General features: G+C 37.5%; 1 protein-coding gene across 1 annotated transcript in view; it reads right to left on the bottom strand.

Moving 5' to 3' along the window:
- Window positions 1–21401, bottom strand: part of LOC149150697 (serine/threonine-protein kinase SRK2A-like) — a 77484-nt gene extending 56083 nt beyond the window's left edge. Inside the window, exons 1-3 of the mRNA XM_089441045.1 lie at window positions 21060–21401; window positions 20644–20948; window positions 20437–20511 (exon numbers count right to left, since the gene is read on the bottom strand). Coding sequence (XP_089297171.1) covers window positions 20437–20511; window positions 20644–20838 — 270 coding nt within the window. The 5' untranslated portion in view covers window positions 20839–20948; window positions 21060–21401. The remainder of the gene's footprint in view (window positions 1–20436; window positions 20512–20643; window positions 20949–21059) is intronic.
- Window positions 21402–22150: the final 749 nt, after the last annotated feature.

Below are 22150 nucleotides of genomic sequence, written 5' to 3'. Positions count from 1 at the left end.
GGCGCATGCGTGTGCTAGAATTGGACATCACATTTCAGAGTCACAAGCATGGCATTAGTTCCATTATCACAAATTGACGATGTGATGGATAATATCCACTAGACATTGTTAATGTTGGGAGAGCTCCTGATTCTTTTTCTTCGAGCCACCCAAGAGTTTTGCATACTCTATTTTGTTGGTTAAATTGATCAAATACAGTTTTTGGTGGGTTCATTTCAGTTGAAATTTCTACAATTCCTTGAGGTTGTGGGTTATAGTAACGGGTTATTTTCTGCTCAGACTTCATAAACTCTGAGTTGTAATAACAACATTCTTCATGGAATGAGGATATTATTGTTTGAGCTCCACTTTTGACTTGAGTGGCTGCAATACTATCTGGAGAAAAACAGTTGCATGGTTGGTGCATAAGTCACCGAGTTCAACAAACATTATCCTCCAAGTTCGAAAATCGCTGAACCTGATCCAAATATGAACAAATTCGTTGAGGTTCAATTTGATTCAACCCACGAATTTAAAATATATATATATATAAAGGGAAAAAACCCTAAGGTTGTGGCCACCCACGTTCATTCCACACCTTAATCTTGGATTTCATGACCTCGGCCTCGACTGTGTCAATGTCATGCAGGTTCCCTCCACATGAATTGCTGCAAAGGAGATATGACCAACCAAGACCTTACAAGCTACACACTCCAGGTTTAGGTTTAAACCAGAAATTGTGTTTCAGCTCCACAGCTGGTGTGATGGTGTCCATTTCCACACTTCACTAGCATTGCATGACCACCGACAAGCACTCTGGTGACTAGTCGACCTTGTCCTAACTTCCACCTCAAATTGCTTTCAGGCTTCAGGCTTCAACATTGTATTTCAATGTGCTGAGTGTAAATGGTTGAGGGCTCAATTTTGTATTCACATTCCAATTTTACTTTTGCACACTCAATTTTGTAAACTTTTTGATGTAATGTTCATGTTTTTAATTTTATGTTTCATTAACAGGATTTAGATTATGAACAAGCTTTGAAATGTATGTTTAGTGATTAATCATGTTGGCATGCTATTTCATTTCTATCATATGTGTTTGAGAGTACTGAATTTTATTATATATATTTTTTAATTTTCAAATTTTGTAATATGTCGAACATAATGCAGAATTTTATACCCAAAATTTTCATCATCGAACTTTTGTTGAACTTCAAGGTTGTCAAACTCGAACCAGGTGATGTAGGTTGGTGCTCTTGCTTTCACTGCACATAACTTTGGGAGCCACTGTGTTTCAAGCGAACCATTCATTCATCATCAATGCAAGAAAAAAGATAGAATGAGTTGCCCATGATGAAATAGGAAAAGATAACAACTCCTTAAAGGCAAGGATCGACCACTGTTTCCTCAATTCATCCCTAAAGCAGGAGACAGGGAGTTGATTACCAATTGGAGACCCATCACTCTGCCTAACACATCCCATAAAATTTTGGTCGGCCTTGGGCATCAAGCGTGTTCTTCCTAAGATCATTTGCATGAAAGAAACATGTTTTATGCAAGGGAAGTATATCTTGGACAATGTTATTGTGGTCATAGATTGCATGCAATGGACTTGGTCTTCTACCCTTGATGCCCTGCTCAACAAAATTGACTTCAGAAAAACCTATGACTAAATGGAATGATCTTTCATCATTTCCATGTCAAAAGGCATATGTTTGGTCCCAACTTCATCAACAGTCTTGAAACCCGATTTGCAAGTGCATCATCCTGTGCTTCCATCAATAGAGGCAAGTCCAAGAAGGTGGGTAAATTTCGTCCAATCAGACAAGGTTGTCCCTTGGCAATTACCTTATATGTCTTGGTCAATGAAGCCTTCACTTATTTATTGTGCTCTAAAGTCAACTTGGGCATGGATATTGGAACCCCTCTAGGAACCAAATGTCAGACAATTGGTTAATGGACATGAAGCGAACAAAGTTCCTTCTAAAAATTAATTACTCTAGAAAGACTTGGAATGTCAAGATATCCATTTAGGATATAAATATTATATATTAAAACGAATAAGAATGAATGATGATGAATTACAAATGATAACGAGGGGCTTACTTATATACCAAGCAAGTGTCTCTTCATGAAGAGTCATGTCCTATTAGACATGCCTCTTCAATCTAATTACTAGCTTAACAAGCTATTCTTTATGATTATTATTTTTTACATTATATTTATATTATTTATATATTTTATTCGTTACATTGCCTCCTTCCTCAAAAAGCTTTGTCCTCAAAGCTTGTCGATGAAAAAGGCTTGATCTCTTTTTCGGCTTCGAAAGTCTGTGTCTCTCAAAATAGTCATCCTCGTCGATACAAGTTGATATGATCTTCTTAGTGACAAACATAATTGTCGCACTGAGAAGGGATCAGACCATCCCAGATTAATCTTCTGTATAGTATTCTGATCACTGGAATTTTGTAACGACTTGTCAGCATAACACTAGATTGATTTTATGTCATTATTCTCTGGAACATCAGTTTGTTGTTTTTGGTCTGAATGGTCCTGATATGTAGCTTGGTTGATTTGTCTACTCTAGTGATTCGGATACCGATATAAAGTTTTTATATTTTCTTCTGGTGAAGATGTTGTTGAATTAGTTATGGAACATTCACTTGGGATGTCCATTGTCTGAACTGCAACATCCAAGCGCGTCTTTTCTTCAACTTGCTTGTCTTCTTCCTGAGTTGTGACATTCACTGACTCGGTATTTGTTGTTTTGTCATCAACTTGAATTCCTACATTTGATGCTTCCGTCTTGATAAGTTGTTGTACCTGGTTTTCTAATGACTTGTTATCCTTCTTAAGTTTCTTAATTTGCGTCAACAATTTTTCACTATGGTTTTTAAGTCGGGAAACTTCTTCATTTTTGTCAATAGTGATTTTGTCAATTTCCTTTTGCATATTTTGTAATATTATTTTACCTTCTTGAGAAATTACTTTTGAAATATCTGAGATATCTTCTAGCGTTACTGAATTTGGTTTTAGTGTAAATTCTTGGAGCGTTATTTTCTTTTTTTTGTAAGAAAATGTCAAAAACTTCTTCTTTGTATTTAGAATAAAGGAACCTAGAGTTTCCATCCAAGGTAAACCCAAAACAATGTCACTATCATTAAAACGTAAGGTTTTCACGGTGAATTGTGAGGTAAAGGTATAATCTCCAATATTTAGGTGTAAATTGCTTATATCGTATTGTTTGCCAAAAATATTTGTTTCAACTATATTTGATTCAAGAATCACCAATTGGTTAGCACATTTAGGACTAACATAATTACTTCTTTCAGCAGGACAGATAGAGATTATGATGTCTCTTCCTGCGAGTGATCCTTTGATTTGAAATAATGTATCAACATATTTACCAAAGGTTTCAAGAAACCTTTCATCTCTCATTTTTGGACTACACTCAATTTCTTTATCGTCAACAGTTGACTCCATTTTTACTTTGTTAAGATGAACTTGGGAATTTATTTTTTTAAGTAATTCCTTATTTTTTATATATCTTTTTCAAATATTCTCCTTTAATGTGGATTGTTAAAAACTTGAATACCCTTTTATTGAAAAAATACTCCTTTATAATGTTTCCCTCTATATATGTATGTATTTCTTTATATTAAGACCCCTTTTCAAAATAACTTTATTATCTTATAATAATAATAGTTTCACTTCTTCTTTTTTAATAATAAATTGGTCCCTTTTTTTATATACTTAATTACTTCCTTGATAAATTTTTAATGTCAACCCACTTAATAAATATAAAGGTCACGTCTTTTCATATGACACGGTCACGATGTTAAAATACCATGGGCTATTACCATGGGTTGTTTTTAAAACCTCCGTTAAAATGTTCTCCACGCAAAACCACGGGCTTCTCCACGTAAAAAGTTTTAAATATACTTGGTATGAGATTTTGTATCCGTTTTGTTTTTTCTTTTACTTTTTTTTCTTCTTCTTTTTGTAATTTATTTACTTATAATTTTTATTTTTTTGGTTAATTTTATTTTTTATGGCCAAAGGCCTAGAAAAACGGAGAAAAGGAGAAACCCCCAAATTCTGAGCAAAATGCTTCAATTGTACAGCAACAAGGTTGACGAATTTCGATAGCCAAAGACCTGGATCGGAGAACGAGCTCTGTGCACCTGTTAAGCAACCTAGAGGACCGAACTGCTCTGATACCAAATGAAGCGAACAAAGTTCCTTCTAAAAATTAATTACTCCATAAAGACTTGGAATGTCAAGATATCCATTTAGGATATAAATATTATATATTTAAATGAATAAAAATGAATGATGATGAATTACAAATGAAAACGAGAGGCTTGCTAATTACTCCATAAAGACTTGGAATGTCAAGATATCCATTTAGGATATAAATATTATATATTAAAATGAATAAGAATGAATGATGATGAATTACAAATGAGAACGAGATGCTTGCTTATATACCAAGCAAGTGTCTCTTCATGAAGAGTCATGTCCTATTAGACATGCCTCTTCAACCTAATTACTAGCTTAACTAACTATTATTTATAATTATTATCTTTTACATTATATTTATATTATTTATATATTTTATTCGTTACAGGACATTTCGCTGATGGTTCCTTCTTAATAATTCTCGAGTACCAGAGTTCATGGGCTCACACTATATAGTATAGAGTGTTTGGACAATTCCCTTGTGCATCGAGGTCAAATATATTATAATGGACCAAGACGTATTGTTGCAAACCAAGCCAATGAATTACATCTCACTGATTAGCCTCACAAAATTGGCCCTGGATCTTGTCAAGTCAAATCTTTAGGTTCTTAGGCATCCCTTTGCTTTCCAAGCTTTGCCTCAAGACCTCTAGGAGTTTGTTGTGCTGACGGTGGAGAAAAAATTGAAAAGTGGATTACCAAAATCTTGGCACTAGCTATGAAATTCCAAATTTGCACTCTAATGTGTTGGCTGCAGCTCATGTCTATTGTTTCTCTTTTTGGGTTCCTTCTAATGCGACATATTTACAAATGGAGAAGGTTCTTATAATTTTCTCTATGACAAGACAAACAAAAGGAACGGGTTCCACAAAATTAATTGGGAGCTTTGCTACACCCTAAGAGAGTTTGGAGGCTTGGGAATCATCAAAACCTCCCTTACAAGTTCAATCCCCGAGTACTAAATGGGTGATTCAGTTTGTCAATGGGAAAGAAGCTTGGAACAATGGAAGGTCCTACATCAACATTGGATCAAATAGGGCCTCTCACGTGAGAAGATTTCTTGGCAAGGGGTCTCATTTCAAACCCTCCTACTCACACCCTCTCATGTTAAAGTCGCTGAAACATTTGGTCTACAGAGAATTTGGATGGTCATGGAGGCTATTAAGCCATATATATCCTGGAAGGATCTTTCCCTTTAGACTAACCTTCCCTTCAACAATCACTACCTATAGTGGCCACCTCTAGTTAAGTTTGGAAGAAAACCTCTTATCAAAACTACTTGGTTTTCAACATTGAAGGTTTTTTAAGAAAGAGCATCCATTCAAACAATAATATTTTTCAGTGTAACATAAAAATGGCTCTCTTGAGCCTCAAGCAAAAGTTCAACTTGGTAAGCACGAACAAGTCCATTCTAGAACATAATCAAGGCCTTAGCCCCAAAGACCTCAAGATTAAGCTTGGCCTCCAACTGCCCTCATCTAAGAGGTGAGATTGGTAGTGGAGAAAGGCTACAGTATTTCAGGATACAGATTGGCCATGGGATATGAGTGGCTTTACTCAAAGCCATGAACTAAAGGTTGTCTAAACAAATTGTGGTGCTTGAAATCTCAAGAAAAACATGGTTATTAGGGCCAATGTTGCAAACATCTCGATTTTATCATGGAAAAATCGCAAAATCGCAATTTTTTGGCCTAGCCGATGTTTGCAGATTTTTACCGATATTTTGTTAGTATCTTAATTTTGCCAATGTTTGCTGATTTTTACCAATATTTTCTAGATTTTTACAATTTTTTTGGTTTTTGGGACCCTTGGCAATTTTGTCCCAATGGCAATGTTTGCAACATTGATTAGGGCATAGAAACATCTTGAAACCAATGTTAGAACCAGAGAAAGTAGTATTTGCACGGTCTCTAGTTATAGGGTTTCACTTTAGATAAGACAATGACAAACTTGGGTGTTTCAAATATCAATGGTGTGAGCAAGTTGAAAACCTCAAGCATCCTTTATGGCTTTTCCCTCTAGCCAAGTTTGCCTAGACATTGTTGATTTGGGGTAGCATCGGATGTGCTCTAGCCATGAAAATTGGTGGAAAGGTTAAAGCACATGAGATTTCCAAGATCCAAAAATGGTTTGGGGAAATTCCACATGGTTAAAAAGATATTAAAATAATTAATATTTTTAATGGAGTTCCTAAGTCTAAACTTAGGAAAATTAAAATATTAATGGGTATTAATATAAAACTGGGTGAGAAGGTTCTGAATGACATGGATCAAGCCAAATCTAATCTTAGTCGTCGATTAAGGACTTAATCTCAGCCATTGAAGACTCAACAGGAAAAGTATAAGAAGAGGCTTGAGGGTCAGTTGGAGATACACCAAGATTGATCAGTCAGTTCGATTTTCTGGAGCGGGTTTGCTGAGAAAAATCGAACAAGTGATTTGAGTTGCAGCGAGGGACACTGAGTACATAGCAGAGAGGCAGAGATAGTGCCAAAGGGTCAACGCAGTGACTAAGGAGGCTACGCAGAGGCTGAGGGACATGCGTGGGTGACGCAGAAGGCCAGAGAACTGACACAGGGTGTTCCAGAGCTACGCAGAGGCTAGCAGGGCTAACGCAGAGCCTTGGAGAAGCGTTGGAAGGATTTTCGTGGGGCAAACTAGTGCTGAGAAGCTGAATATCTGCTTCTGAGAAGAGTTATTATTGCCGAGTAAAAATCTTTGTTGGGTGAGCTAGTTTGGCACCCTAGTTGTACTCAAGAAATCTGCATAACAATAAAACCCTCGGAACTACTACACCAGTTTTCCCGCATTGGGTTTTTCCGGGGACGATTGTCCAAAAATAATAGTGTCCCTTCTGTGTTTGTCTATTATCTCAGTTGATGATCTATATATGAGTTGAGGCTGCATTTGTGTTTATTTTCAGTATTTATATGAATAAATAACTTGTTAAGGAATAAATAAGTAGGTGAAATAAACCAAATAATGCAGTAGGAATTTCTGACCTGTCAGACTAAGAAATTTCAACATGGTATCAAAGCATTGCAGATCACAGGAGGATTGAAGGCACCAGCATAATCAGAAGTATTTGCAGCAATCGCAGTTGTCCCGAGAGACAGAGTTGCTCCTAAGCAGAAAGCAGCAAAGAAGGAGCGACGCAGAGGGCCTGCGTCATCATTTCGAGCCAAAGAGAGGGCCAGCGCAGAGGTAGAGAGAGGCAAAGGGGGTCACAAAGAGCCACGTCATCCTACTCAGTCAGGTAGGCTTGACGCGGTTGGCCAAAGGAGTGCTTCAGCCTTTGCCGATATTGCGCTTTGCTGGAAGGCTCAATTTCTTCAGTTGCTGGGGCATAGGGAGCTGTGGGCAGATTGTGGATTAGGAAGCTAGTGGGGTGTTGTTGTTGTCGAAGCAGAACAATACCTAACGGGACAGAACCAAGGTAGAGTGACGTAGGGTTACCCCCTCTTTCACCCACAATATGCATATAAAATGCATCCACACATTTGTCCCGGGTATTTAACTCTCAAAGGAGTCAAATCTTCAACCATAAATGGTTAAGGCCCTCTTTTAGTCTTATGCGAAATGATTCATAGACTTAACAGAGTCTACACATTAACCACCTTTTCCTTTCTATCGGAAATTAATCACCCCGCTTAAATCCTCATTAACCTTTATTTCTGACCTTTCATTCAAATCCTTCTCATCGGGACTTTAAAACCCTCCATAACCTTCAAATACCCTTATACCACACATATGCAACCTTTCATCAACGCTATTTTCCTTTATAACCCATTTACAAAGGAATTATACGCAAAACACACCTTTTTCCGCTTTGGTACGGCCTCTACACAGATCTCGAGGTTACCTTTATCGCAATCAGGGATCGCTCCTCCACGGGTACACCACATATATATATATATATATATATATATATATATATATATATATATATATATATATATATATATATATATATATATATATCATCACCCCTTTCTCTCCGATATGCGACTATCGAAACGATAATATATATATTAGCCTTAAAAGACTCAGCACAACACTTTAACGCAAATACATGGAACACACAGGAAACCCGCTCCGAACACATATAGCAGATCTCAAATATTATACCTTGCTACTATCACTCCATCGGGTCCGCACCTTCCAATCATTCTTTAGCGCTGCTCCAATCGTCCCGACCTCCGATCGCCGATCAGCGCTTTATCACTATCGGTGTATCGCTATTCCATCTCCCTGCTATCATTTGGCTTTGTCGAAACGCCACTGTCGATTAAATCTTAACCATCGATCTGAAATCGATCCGACGGTTGTTGCTCGCTTGATCAACCAAATTTGCGCAACAATCCTCCATGGTCGATCTTCCTTTAATAGATCCAACAGTTCACCCCGATTTCGAGTAGATAACAAGCATGGGGTTTAACCGCCCGATAAAGCAGTTTCCCCTCTCCACTGCTCTGTTACATGTCGCGTTATGAATGGAATCGGAGCCAAACGGTAAAAACCGCTTACGGCTTTCCTTCTGCCCGAAATCCACTAATCTGCCTTTGAGAACTTCTCTTTGCCTGTCCTCAGTGGTTGATCTGGACCGTTGATCTATAAGATCTAACGGTTCCTGTGTATCACCTCTTTACTACTCCACTCAGCCCCTTTCCTTTGTTTTACGCTATCTCTTCAGTGTTCTCTATGGGTTTGGTTATTTCTTCAGGGTTTCATTCTTTTTGCTCTTCCGCTTCCTCTGAGCTTAACTCTACAAATTCTTACTTCACTACCTCTACAGAGCTTACTCTGTTCCTTCAGCTAGATTCAAAGATCCCTTATGATTCCTCTGAATCATACCCTCCTCTGCGTATCCACAGAACTCTGCCTGCAACCTTCTGTTACAGAACCTACGAATTCACGCATAAATCAATCATTACATACTTATTTCACAAATTACACAGTTCCCGAATGAACCTTTGTATATATAAATATGAACAACTGATTACAACCAAGACTTCTCTGTCTCTCACAGGCTTGTTCTTCAATATCAGTGGCCTCCTCCTTCCACTCTGCCCGTAAGCTTACATTTATATCATAAAGGTTCTTTGAACTAATTTTGGGTCGATTCCTAAATCTACTGAATTGACTCCTAGATGTCCTCTATCCTCTATGTCCACTTCTAATCTCCATTTAATTCCTAATCTCATTTATTTGAGAGCATTTACAAAACATCTCACTTATCTTATTAATTCCTATTCTATGCACTCAAAAGCCTAAATATTACATTAATTCATCACTTAGGAATCCAACTTCCTTAAAATGCATGACCCCCCTATGTCTACTTAATTACAATGATTTTCTCTTGGGTTGAATGCTCCTGCATCACACTCCCAAAGTAGAAAATATTCATGATCTCCTGATCATGTGTCTTATGATCTTTGTCTTCCTGGTTCCCATACTTTGTTTTGTAACTGCTCAAATGCCTTGTGCCTTTATTGCTGTTGTATGTCTACTGTCTTCTACTCCATTTTCTTCTTCTTGTCAATCAGGTTCAAACTCTGATTGATCATGCTTCCTACTGCTACCATTTTCCTCCATTTGTATTGCTTCATCATCAACTGCCACAATTCTTCAATTTCTTTTTCCAGCACATCTATGGGCTGGTCCATACTTTGCCAATTACTTCTTCCTCTTTCTCTTTGCTTCAAGTTGTTGTTGTTGTCCACTAATTCTTCAAACTACTGCTGGTTACTTCCACTTTGTAGCTGTTGGTTTACTTTTTCTTCTTCTTTTGCTCTTGTTCCAACTTTTGCTTTGCTTACTATGCTTACTGCCTCCCTATCATCCTTACCCTCTTTCATGATTATTTCTGTCTGCACCGAATCATGACTTTCCAGCATTCTCTCGAGTAATTGAGCATCTCTGTTCCATGGATTGAATTCTTCCACAGAATCTTCTTCTTTCATCTTTATTTGGCTGCTCATCTATGTCAAATTTCCTCCAGCATCTACAACTAAACCTGCACTCACAAAACACTTGTTAAAATCAAAAACATATGGGTTCCGTGCCTTATCTTCCTTTGGCAACAATTCAGTTTGTTGATCTATTTATTTCTCCTTTGTCAGCACATCAATATGTTGTTTTGAATTCTCAAAAGAACTCATGAGATTGTCAACTAGTCTCTCTTCCATATCATCTGCTCTAATGATGTCTTCTTGCTCTTGTCCACTGTAGTGAACTCCTTCTTTTACAGTGTCAATTTGCTGAACTTTCATTACCATCTCCTTTTTCTTATGATTGTCATTCATGACAATGTTTTTGTTTTCCTTTTTCAGCAATCTCTCTTGAACATCTATTCTCTATTTTTCCAACTCCCTTCTTTGAAAATCTAATTTTCTATATAACTCAATAATTTCAATTGGAGTAGATTTTGGAAATTTCACACAATTTTCCATACCTTCCTTTGTTATTGATAAATCATTAGATGTCCTTTTTCCCTTTGCTAAGTCTTTTGCATAGTCTTCTTCTTCCTTAACATCTTTCAGTAGATGTCCTTCTTTTTTTCTGACTGTCTCAACAACTTCCACGGCTATTTCCACTGTGCCTATCATCATGGTGAATTAATGATCCTTTACTATGTTTTCAGCTAACATAGTCTCTTTTTCTTCAGTACATTTTGCCTTGTTGTCCCTCTATAACTCTTCTCCCAGAGTTATCCTTGTCTCACCATCTGCATTAATATTCTTCTGCATTTGGTTTTCATCAATAACATTAATCAATTATTGAACTGAGACTTCTGTGATCCATATCAACTTTTTGAAGAATCTTCAGCGAAAATCACATAGAAAAACTTATGTCGACGCGTTTCGAACCATCCAATGTTGTTCATCGTCAGGACAAGTTGAATGAGCAAATCACATTTAGCACATTAAATAGACAGAGCAGAGAATCCATGACTCAACGGCTAAAAAATAACAGCCAGAAATGACATGATAACAACTAGTTTGACCAAGATAAAGGGAAATTAATAATAATAATATAATAATATTATTATTATTATTATTTTCTTAAAAAATTAAAATTTAAATTATTTATGTGAAATAATAATTTAGTCAATAATATTTTTTTAAAATTAAAATTACTAATAAGTAAATCAAAAAATAAATAATTTCAAACATGTTGAAAAAATTAAAATGAATTAAATTAAAAATTATATAAAATGAATTACTTTTAAAATTATTATTATTATTATATATTTTAGTTATAAACATCAAACATGGAGTTATAAAAAAAAAATAATAATAATAATAATAATAATAAAATAAAATTATTACAATAATAACAATTAATTTAAGGAACCAAAAGTATATTAGTTTTAAATAAAAATTAGATTAATTTTAAAAACTAATTTTTATAAATTAAAATAAAGAGTATTCCTTCATTCTTCATCAAAATAAGATCCTGATTCCTCATCGCTATGACAGCTTCTTTAGACTCATCCATAGAATTTTTCTTCTGTATGCGTCAAATTCTTCTTCTTCTGAGAAGTTTTCTTTGTCACCTTTCGCTTCTAGATCTTCATCTACTCTGAAGATATCTTCAATAGGTTGCTTTTCTCCTGCAATACCTACCATCATACACAAACTATCAGTTTTAAAAACATAAGACCCTGTGGTCTCACTGGATGCTTCAGCCATCATATCTCCTTGCTGTTCCAAGTTCTCTTTATGACTCAGAAATTCTTCGGTGGTCTCCTCTTCAATCTCTTCAAGCCCTTCACTTGGTTGCTTGATATCTTTCTCCAACTGTATATGAGACCTATCTATCTCATCTTCTTCCATAACAGAATTTAGATTCTGCTTGTCTTCTTTCTCCTTTATGACAATATCAAAAAATTGTCTTTCTTTACATGTTTCACCTGCAAACATACACAAATTGTCAGATTTAAAACCATGTGACTCTTTGGCCTCACTTGAAGTTTCAGTCTTCAAGTCTTCATCTTCACTTTCTCCCAAAATTTCTCCCTGTTTTGGTTCACAAATGGACTCTTCCATTTCTAACTCAGCTTCCTTGAGTTTTTCCCTCAACCATTTTACTTGCTTTTGCTGTAGCCTTCTCTGCATCTCATGCCACTTCACTGGCTTCTTCCTCAAGACCCAACCTAGTCTCTGGCTTTCCTCAAGTATTCTCCTTAATGCATCAAGTTGTTCTTTTAACTCTGCAATCTCTTTGTCAATTTCCTCTTGACTCATCCTCTTGCCATTTGCCTTGGCATTCTTCTTCTCATATCTTCTGCTGTGACTTCTCTCTGAACCTTTGCTATGACTATCAGTAATCATCTTCTTCTCTTCTCTCTTCATGAGCTCCTCACTCACTCACTATGAGCTGCATTAAGCCTCTGTAACAACAAGTCCTCCTTGTTGCAACTTACCTCACCAAGCTTTTCTCTGTACTTGGTCTTTTGGCAAGCCCTTGGTTCTCTATCTCTGGAACCTCCTTTGAGCACTTCTCTCTGCTCCTTCTAGGCTTCAACTCATCTGCACTTCTCAAGAACACAACTATCCTCTTGTATTTCAATCACAATGAAATACTTGGTTCTGACCACCTCTTCTTTCACTTAGAAAGTCTTACCAGCTTCCTTCATTACCTTGGTAATTCTACCCACATCCTTTGTGGAATTACCTTTGTGAGCTGCAACAATACCTCTGCAGTAACAAGTCTCCTTCTTGCTACATATGCCTCACTAAGCTTCTCTCCTTTGAGCTCAGTCTTTTAGCATGTCTCTAGTTCTTTCCTCTAGAACCAATTCAGTCACTCCTTGCTCTAGATGTTGCAACCTTCTCACCTTCTTATGCTATCACCTGCATATCAATGTATAAACACAGATTCTCAAATCAAAACAGAACATATCACCTCACCTTTAAGATCTCAGCATGATCTTGTTTCACCATTCCACCTGTACCTTGAATGGATTGTCCTCTGTTTTTTGCATCTGCAAGTTCTGCTACACATCACCTCTGTGTGCCTACTCCCCGTCAGATTAGAATCTCATCCTTCATCTTGCCTGCATAAACACCTTAACACAGAACTTTGTTCTCAATTCTTTCAAAGAAATGTTCACACAGAGCTTCTTTATTTTGCTCTGATACCAAAATGACATAGGGTTACCCCCGCTTTCACCCACAGTATGCATATAAAATGCATCCACACATTTGTCCCAGGTATTTAACTCTCAAAGGAGTCAAATCTTCAACCATAAATGGTTAAGGCCCTCTTTTAGTCTTATGCGGAATGATTCATAGACTTAACAAAGTCTAAACATTAACCACCTTTTCCTTTCTATCGAAAATTAATCACCCCGCTTAAATCCTCATTAACCTTTATTTCCGACTTTTCATTCAAATCCTTTTCATCGGGACTTTAAAACCCTTCATAACCTTCAAATACCCTTATACCACACATATGCAACCTTTCATCGGTGCTCTTTTCCTTTATAACCCATTTACAAAGGAATTATACGCAAAACACACCTTTTTCCGCTTTGGTACGGCCTCTACACAGATCCCGAGGTTACCTTTATCGCAATCGGGGATTGCTCCTCCACGGGCACACACACACACACACACATATATATATATCATCACCCCTTTCTCTCTGATATGCGACTATCGAACGATAATATATATGTTAGCCTTAAAAGACTCGGCACAACACTTTAACGCAAATAAATGGAACACACAGGAAACCCGCTTCGAACACATATAGCGGATCTCAAATATTATACCTCGCTACTATCACTCCATCGGGTCTGCACTTTCCAATCATTCTTTAGCGCTGCTCCAATCGTCCCGACCTTCGATCGTCGATCGCTGCTTTATCGCTATCGGTGTATCACTATTCCATCTCCCCGCTGTCATTTGGCTTTGCCGAAACGCCATTGCCAATTAAATCTTAACCGTCGATCTGAAATCGATCTGACGGTTGTCGCTCGCTTGATCAACCAAATTTGCGCGACGATCCTCCACCGTTGATCTTCCTTTAATAGATCCGACAGTTCACCCCGATTCGAGTAGATAACAAGCATGGGGTTTAACCGCCCGATAAAGCAGTTTCCCCTCACCACTGCTCTATTACGTGTCGAGTTATGAATGGAATCGGAGCCAAACGGTAAAAACCGCTTACGGCTTTCCTTTCGCCCGAAATCCACTAATCTGCCTTTGAGAACTTCTCTTCGTCGATCCTCAGTGGTTGATCTGGACTGTTGATCTATAAGATCTAATGGTTCCTGTGTATCACCTCTTTACTACTCCACTTGGCCCCTTTCCTTTGTTTTACCCTATCTCTCAGTGTTTCTCCATGGGTTTGGTTATTTCTTCAGGGTTTCATTATTTTTGCTCTTCCGTTTCCTCTGAGCTTAACTCTGCGAATTCTTACTTCGCTACCTCTACAGAGCTTACTATGTTCCTTCAGCTGGATTCAAAGATCCCTTATGATTCCTCTGAATCATACCCTCCTCTGCGTATCCACAGAACTCTGCCTGCAACCTTCTGTTACAGAACCTACGAATTCACGCATAAATCAATCATTACATACTTATTTCACACATTACACAGTTCCCAAATGAACCTCTGTATATATAAATATGAACAACTGATTACAATCGAGACTTCTTTGTCTCTCACAAGCCTATTCTTCAATATCAGTGGCCTCCTCCTTCCACTTTGCCCGTAGGCTTACATTTATATCAGAAAGGTTCTTTGAACTAATTCTGGGTCGATTCCTAAATCTATTAAACTGACTCCTAGATGTCCTCTATCCTCTATGTCCACTTCTAATCTCCATTTAATTCCTAAGAGCTCTCTCTCGTTCCTCGAATCATGGAACTGTTTTAAGAGCTCTCTCTCACTTATCTTATTAATTCCTATTATATGCACTCAAAAGCCTAAATATTACATTAATTCATCACTTAGGAATCCAACTTCCTTAAAATGCATGACCCCTTATGCCTACTTAATTACAATGATTTTCTCTTGGGTTGAATGCTCCTGCATCATAGAGGGAGTCGCTGCCTTGACATATTTCGAGCCAAGAAATCCAAATCCGAGTTGCAATTGCAAAGACGATCAGAGAGGAGCGGATCGACAGTTGGCGGGAAGATTTCCAGTAGGGAAATCATGACTTAGAGGGAGATTTCCAGGAGGGAAGTTGAATCCTAGAGGGAGTCCAGAAGAAGGAGCGAAGATGGTAGTGAACGAACTGAGGGATCATGACAGGTTGGATGGGGCTTCCAACTTTGTCATCTCGAAGGCCAGCGTCCTGTCAGTGCTGGATAGACATCGCATCAAGGGCTTCGCCTTTAGAACCATGACTATCCCAATCGACCCAGTTGATAATGAGAAGTATAAGGATGCAATGGCGAAGGCAGAGTGCATAATCCTTGATGGGGTCAAGGATCATGTCGTACCACATATTGCCGAGAAGAATACGACAAAGGAGATGTGAGATACTTTGATGACATTGTATCATGGCACTTTCGTGCAGTGGAAGATGCTATTAGAGAATCAGTCGCGGTCGTATCAGATGCAGAAGGAGGAGCAGATAGATCTATACCTCAACAGGTTGCAAGAGATTCAGGACCAACTTCCTTCCATAGGAGCCACACCGAATTAGGATTTCATGGTGAGGACCACCCTGAATGCAGTCTCCAAGGATTGGGAGGCATTTGTCCAAAGCATTTTTGGCAAAGCTGATCTTCCAGGATGGGAAGAGATGTGGGCAGCTCTTTGCCAAGAAGAAATCAGACAGTTGACCAAGGCAGGAAATAGCAGCAAAGGAGGTCGAATCAAGAAAGAGGAGGAGGAGGATGCGACTCTGGCATCTACGGGACAACACGGGAAGAAGAAGAAGAAGGACATCTCCAAGGTGAAGTGCTTCCATTGTGGAGAGATGGGTCATTATGCAACCCAGTGTCCCATGAAGAAGAATAAGGGAGAAGCTTCTGACTCCAAGGCAGCTCCGGCTAAGGCGGAGAAAGAAGTCGAGACTGATGACAAAGGGAAGTTCTTCCCTCATGATTGTAATCTCTTGCTGAGCTGAATAATATAAAAACACCAAAACTGCAGGTTTTCTCCAGTTGGGTTTTCCTGGATAAATTTGTGTGTATTGTTCACTTGTGTGTTTGTCTTCAATTGTTCCTTATTTCCGCTGCAAGATAGTTAGGAAACTCAGCATATATCTCAGTTAAAGTTAAAGTTCAGTTTCAGAATTTTAAATTTTACTTAGTAAAAATTCGCAGACGCGAGCTGGGTTTTAGAAAACTAACATAATTTCACTAAGAAATCAATTGACTGTGCATAAGTTGATACGTTGCCAGTGAAATATTGGGATGGATCAAAGAAGAAATTGTCAAGTGAGTTTAACATGAAGTACAGGTTTGCTAGGATTCCAAGGAAGTCCTCCTCAGATAGGCAAAGTATGTAGTAGAGAAGACATTCCAATTGAGGGATTGCAAACCTCTAGCCACTCCTATGGTCCAAATCTTAATTTATCTATTAATTTGCATTTAGATTCGGTAGATCCTTCTTTATACAGGCAGTGGATTGATTCTCTTATGTACCTAGAGAATAATATACCTCGTAATTTTTTTGGAGTGACACATTGAGCCAGAAAAATATTGAACTACAACAAATTAATTGGAGGGCTGCAAAACACATGCTTAGATACTTGAACAGCACAGTTCATCATTGTCTAAGGTATGATAAAGATGGTGGGTTTTTGTTGCATATTTTATTTATTATCATTGGACATCTTCTGCAAGTGACAAGAGGAGCACCGCAGGGTGTTGTTTCAGTTTGGGTTCAAGAACCATATCCTGTTTTGGCAAGAAACAGTCTTTAGTTGCACTCAGTTCAACAAAAGTAATGTACATGAAAGCAAGTACCACTAGTTGTAGCAATGTAGCCCAAAGGGTTAGCTCAACTAGTTGTTAACTTGTTGCCAATGTTGTTTGGCATTTGGCTATCCATGCTAGCAGATGCACAAGTGCCCAATTTGAATCCCCCGTGGTGAGATGCAATAGCCTATGTTGACAGGTTTACTAGGGATGCCATCCAGTTAGGTGGGAAACACCCCCTTAAGTTTTCCTGCAAAGTTTTGCTTGAAAAATAATTCTGCTAGTTGTGAGGCTAACCGGTTTTGCAAACTACTAGCAAAGTTGACCAGTAAGACATTGGAGCCCACTGTTGTTTACTTGACAATCAGAGTTGAATCAAGCTCTCTCAGAATATGATATTTCATGATCGCTCCAAGCACATTAAGATCTGGTATCACTTCATTAGAGACAAAGTTCAGAGCAGAGCAGTTGTCATAGAATATGTTCTCTTAGATTCACAAGTTGTTGAAATTTGAGAAAGCTCCTGGCTGAGGGCAAGTTTGAGATGTTGAGGGAGAGACTCAGCATCGTGGAAAAACCTTCCTCGCAAAGATGGTGATAGAAAGCACTTGCTCCTCGGCTGTTCTCCACATCAGATGGTGCATTCCAGCAGTGGGGTAGCACAGAGGAGAGGGGTAGCAGGTCAGAGGAGAGGCGCAGCAGTTAAGGAAGAAGCATGGCACACAGAAGTCCTCTAGCTGTGCATACATTGTTCTTAGAAGTTAGAACTTCAAGAATTAACTGCTATTCTAAATGAGCAATTCCAGAATTAAGAGTTACTACTGTCCAAGATTAGCTTTTGTTTTCAGAATAGGCACTTTTCTGATTCAGTTTGAGTTTGTTGGAGTTGGTAATCTCAAATTTAGGAGAGGAGGTGCTGATCTCAAGTTTAGAGTGGGGCGCCTTGCATGCAGGTGAAATGTTCTGTTTTTGGCACACATTTCTAGAAGGCCCAGTGAATGCTTTGCATGTACACTGGGCACTTCTCTCTAGGTGCCTTGGATAGGTTTTATAGCATGTAACCCTTGGCATTTCTTCATGATAAAAGAAGGCAGGGGCCTCTGTTATAGGTATACCCTTTTATCAGCAGAATGCATTGTTTGTTTCCTTAGTTAGTAAAGAAAACAGCAGACAGTTTTCTGAGTTTTCTGTGTGCTGAGAGTTTCTTTTAGTTTGTTGTCCAGATTTTTCAATTTCCCTTTGTGTGTTCAGATCTAGTTATAACAACAGTTTTGAGAGTTAGTTAAGTTTCCAGCTTTCTTAGCTTTTTTAACTCTGTTGATCTGATCACCATGTACTGAAATGTTAACAGTATTAACCATTCAAATGCTGAGAATACTCCACATATTTTGGGTCAAATTTTTTGTGACTAACTTATGCCATGCTTTTTCTAGAAACTATCATGTGGATGATAGCAATCATAGCATATCCACGAGATGACAGTGACTCCATATCATAGCTGAACTCAGAAATTCAGTTCTTTGGCCATAATTATCACTGATGATGGAGAAGAAATTAACCTCTAAATCCAGCTTGTGCAGAGTTCCTCTCTCGTTGGATGGCTTGCTGCCGATCCTACTTATCAATAATGAACTGATTAACCATGTTGTCCCCATTGCAGGTGAGGAGTGATTCTTAAAAGAAGACGTCGGTGTTGAACTACTTGAGGTAACTCTTATTCATGTGGCTCACCCTGGATGCAATATCATGGCTTTCTGATTCATCTTGTTAGGCAGGTGGACTTAATGCATTGGTTCGTTTACAGGAGTATTATCCTTTCATGCGTTTGCGCAATCTCTTGGTACCTCAGAAAAGGATTGTCGGGTATTAGTGTTGAATGTTAACGCTTCAAGCTCCATTCTGATGGGTTTCTAAGCATTACCTGGAAAGGGGCTGTTCGTCGTCGGTGCAAAAATTACCGATAAAAGTATCCAATGCTTTCAATTTACTAGGTATATTAAAACAATCTTTGTTCCCAAATTGGAGAACTTTACATTAAAATAAGAAAAGTTCGGTGTTCAAAATGTTCGCTGCTAACTTCCAAAGAAAAGTTCGTTACTAAAAACTCCTCTCGTAACAGTAGAACTTCCAAGCTAAAATTTAAAAAAAAAAATCTTCAAACTGTTTGGTAATAGTTTTAATACCGAAATTGCAAAAGCTGTATCCCAACAAGTATTAATTTTTAACTTAAATAGAAGAGGAAAAATCGATTAGCCAAAAATATCATAATTCTCCGTAATTTATAGCATTTACTTGGAAACCTTTTCATTTAACATATTACATTTTTCGTAGTATTCAAATGCTGAAATTGTAGTTCTACATGGCCGGGCATTAAACTGTACCCAGTGCCATGATGATATGCCTTATAAAAGTTAAAAGAAGAGCTAATTAGCCAACAGAATTCCAGAAATCTTTGCTTCCGCTTTTTCCACACAGTTTACAAAAATTCCAAATTGGACTATGTCTACGATCCAATTCCTATATTGAAACAAGAACCCCATGTTTCTTTGAGAAACATGCCCTAGCTGCACCACAAAGAACGGATTTCCTTAGGAGCCAAACCATACCATGGGAAATGACAGATAAATTAGTATATATATGAAATAAATACACTCATTATAAAATATATGATATGATTCGCTGAGACTGGAGATATTATCTTGTTTCTTTGGCGTTTTCTGTGCAATTCATCATCATCATTATACTTCAGAGCCATGTTCTTTACTTATATTTGGCATTTTCAGTATTTCTCTGGATATTTTGGATAATATGAGAGGTAGCTTTTCCACCAATGCACCTCGCCCGTCCTTTTGTTAGACAATCCATTTTTTGCGGGATGGGACATAGTGAGAATGAAACCCTAGTGGCAAGCTTAGTACACAGTCAACCTCACCAATGAAACTAAGACTTCGTTGGTAGAATCCATTCCTTTTGACATGGATAAATAGGCAATATTGTGAAGGGTGGCCTCTGGGTTAGTTAGAGTGGGAAGCTATTAATATCTCCATCAGGGTTCAAGTCTTTTCAGTGGCATGTTCATGCTTGTGTTTGTACCAATGCTTGCACAAAATGGATGGAGACAGGTACTGCACTGGTCACTACGGCGGAATAATTACCCTACTCTTGGCCTCTCAGCTGAAGGGTGCCTTCCTTACCGTGGCCAAACATTTAGCATAAGACAGTTGTAGCTTGTTCGTGTTGACCGAGAACATCCAGTTCTCTATTAAAGAAAACAGGAATATTAATATCTGAAAGAGAGAGGAGAAGTGTTTTTGCAGTTATGCTTGCCTCTTTGAATTGAATAATGTTTGGATGGCGAAGCGAGCGGTGATTGATGATCTCTCTTTTCACGTTTTCATCAATCTGAAAACACGGACAAAATAACACAATATCAGTTGATAAAACTGGGCAGGAGAAAAACAAAACCAGGACAAACCCAACCCAATGTTTAGACATTATAAAGAAAAGGGGAAAATGAAACGATCACAAAGAGACATTTTCGCCCCGCTCAATGTATTTAACAGCAACGAGTTCCCTGGTCTGTCTGTCGCGCATTAAGCGCGCTACACCGAAATTGCCTGACCCAATATCTTTAACGAGCTCATATCGATCGCTATCGTGCATGATTGGCATAATATCCATGGCTGACGGAAATGTTGATGAACCTTCAGCAAACGGCGCTCCATCCATTATTATTGCTTTTCAATCTCCTCCACAAACAAAAAAAAGTCTCGCATCCTTCAGCCCAAATGCCCTCGTCCTCTGTTTCTCTGCTATTCTCTTCAAATCCAATCCATAACCTGCCAACAAAACCCAAATTAGGGCACACAAGTTTCAGCCCTTTCTTTAAACCTCGCACCCAAATACCTCAAATTTAAAAAGAAACAATACAACCACAAACAAAATCCAACCTGGTACGGATTGGATTATGACCAAAATGCCAATACAGATTAGGTTCTGCTGTGAAGACGATAAAAAGATATGAGAGAAGAAAAGGTCCTGAACAGATGTAAGAATGGCCGAGAAATGTGATGTGTGGGCAATCTGCTGAAATTAATATTAAGGAAAAGGGAAGATTCGAATAGATTATTTGAATAATCATCATGCAAGCAAGAGAGCAATAGGGTGGAGCATCCTTGAACAGGTGTGAAAAAATAAATTACAAAATTGAAGTGCCTGGCACTAGAGACAAAAAGATTTGGTGTGGATTTTGATGATCGGATAGGGATAGGATACGGTTCCAAAGCAGCAAAACCCAGTCAACAAAAACAGGTTTACCCATAATTGCTTTCACAGTTACTTTACTTCTAAAATCTTTCATTCTCTGGTATATATGTAAATTGTCCAAATATCAAACCAACTTCGCAACAAACAATGTAACATTATTTTTTTTTAATGTTACTTCATCTCCCGTTCACAGATTATATTTCCATTCAAGATCTTAGAAAAACAAAATATCAAACAGAAATTTTAAAGATGGGGAACTTGGTTCTCGTGGAAGTATCTTAATTCAGCAATTTCATTTTACAATTTAAATCGATTAAAATAGAGTTATTATTAAATTGAAACCAAAATCAAATTGATTAAAAGATATTTATTATTAAATTGGTTTTTTTATTTATTTTTTATTCAGTTTAGTAATAAAGTAAAATTTCCTTCATAGATGTAGAGTCTTTTTATTTCTAGTTTGAATTATTATGATGAGTATTTTTTAAATTAAATTATATAAAATAATTTTGGAAAAGAACAATAATATGAGGTGTGAAAGTTATGTGAAAGTTTTTTATTTTTTGAAAGTAACTGTAAAAGAGTTAAAGGTAAATTGGTTTTCAATAATTATTTTTCTTTAATTGTTTAATTAAATTACTTTTAAAATGATAATTGTTTTTAATTAAAAATTAAATTATTCTTAAAATGATAATTATTTTTAATATTTTTATTAAACGACTTTTTTTTACAGGTGGGAAAATTTATCATAAGTGGTATGTTAAATCAGTAGTGA

The sequence above is a fragment of the Pinus tabuliformis genome, chromosome 9, assembly GCF_031772625.1.
Source record: "Pinus tabuliformis cultivar Carrire ecotype Pingquan chromosome 9, CPIR1, whole genome shotgun sequence".
NCBI classification, from domain to species: Eukaryota; Viridiplantae; Streptophyta; class Pinopsida; order Pinales; family Pinaceae; genus Pinus; species Pinus tabuliformis.
This window is presented reverse-complemented; position numbering and strand designations above follow the sequence as displayed.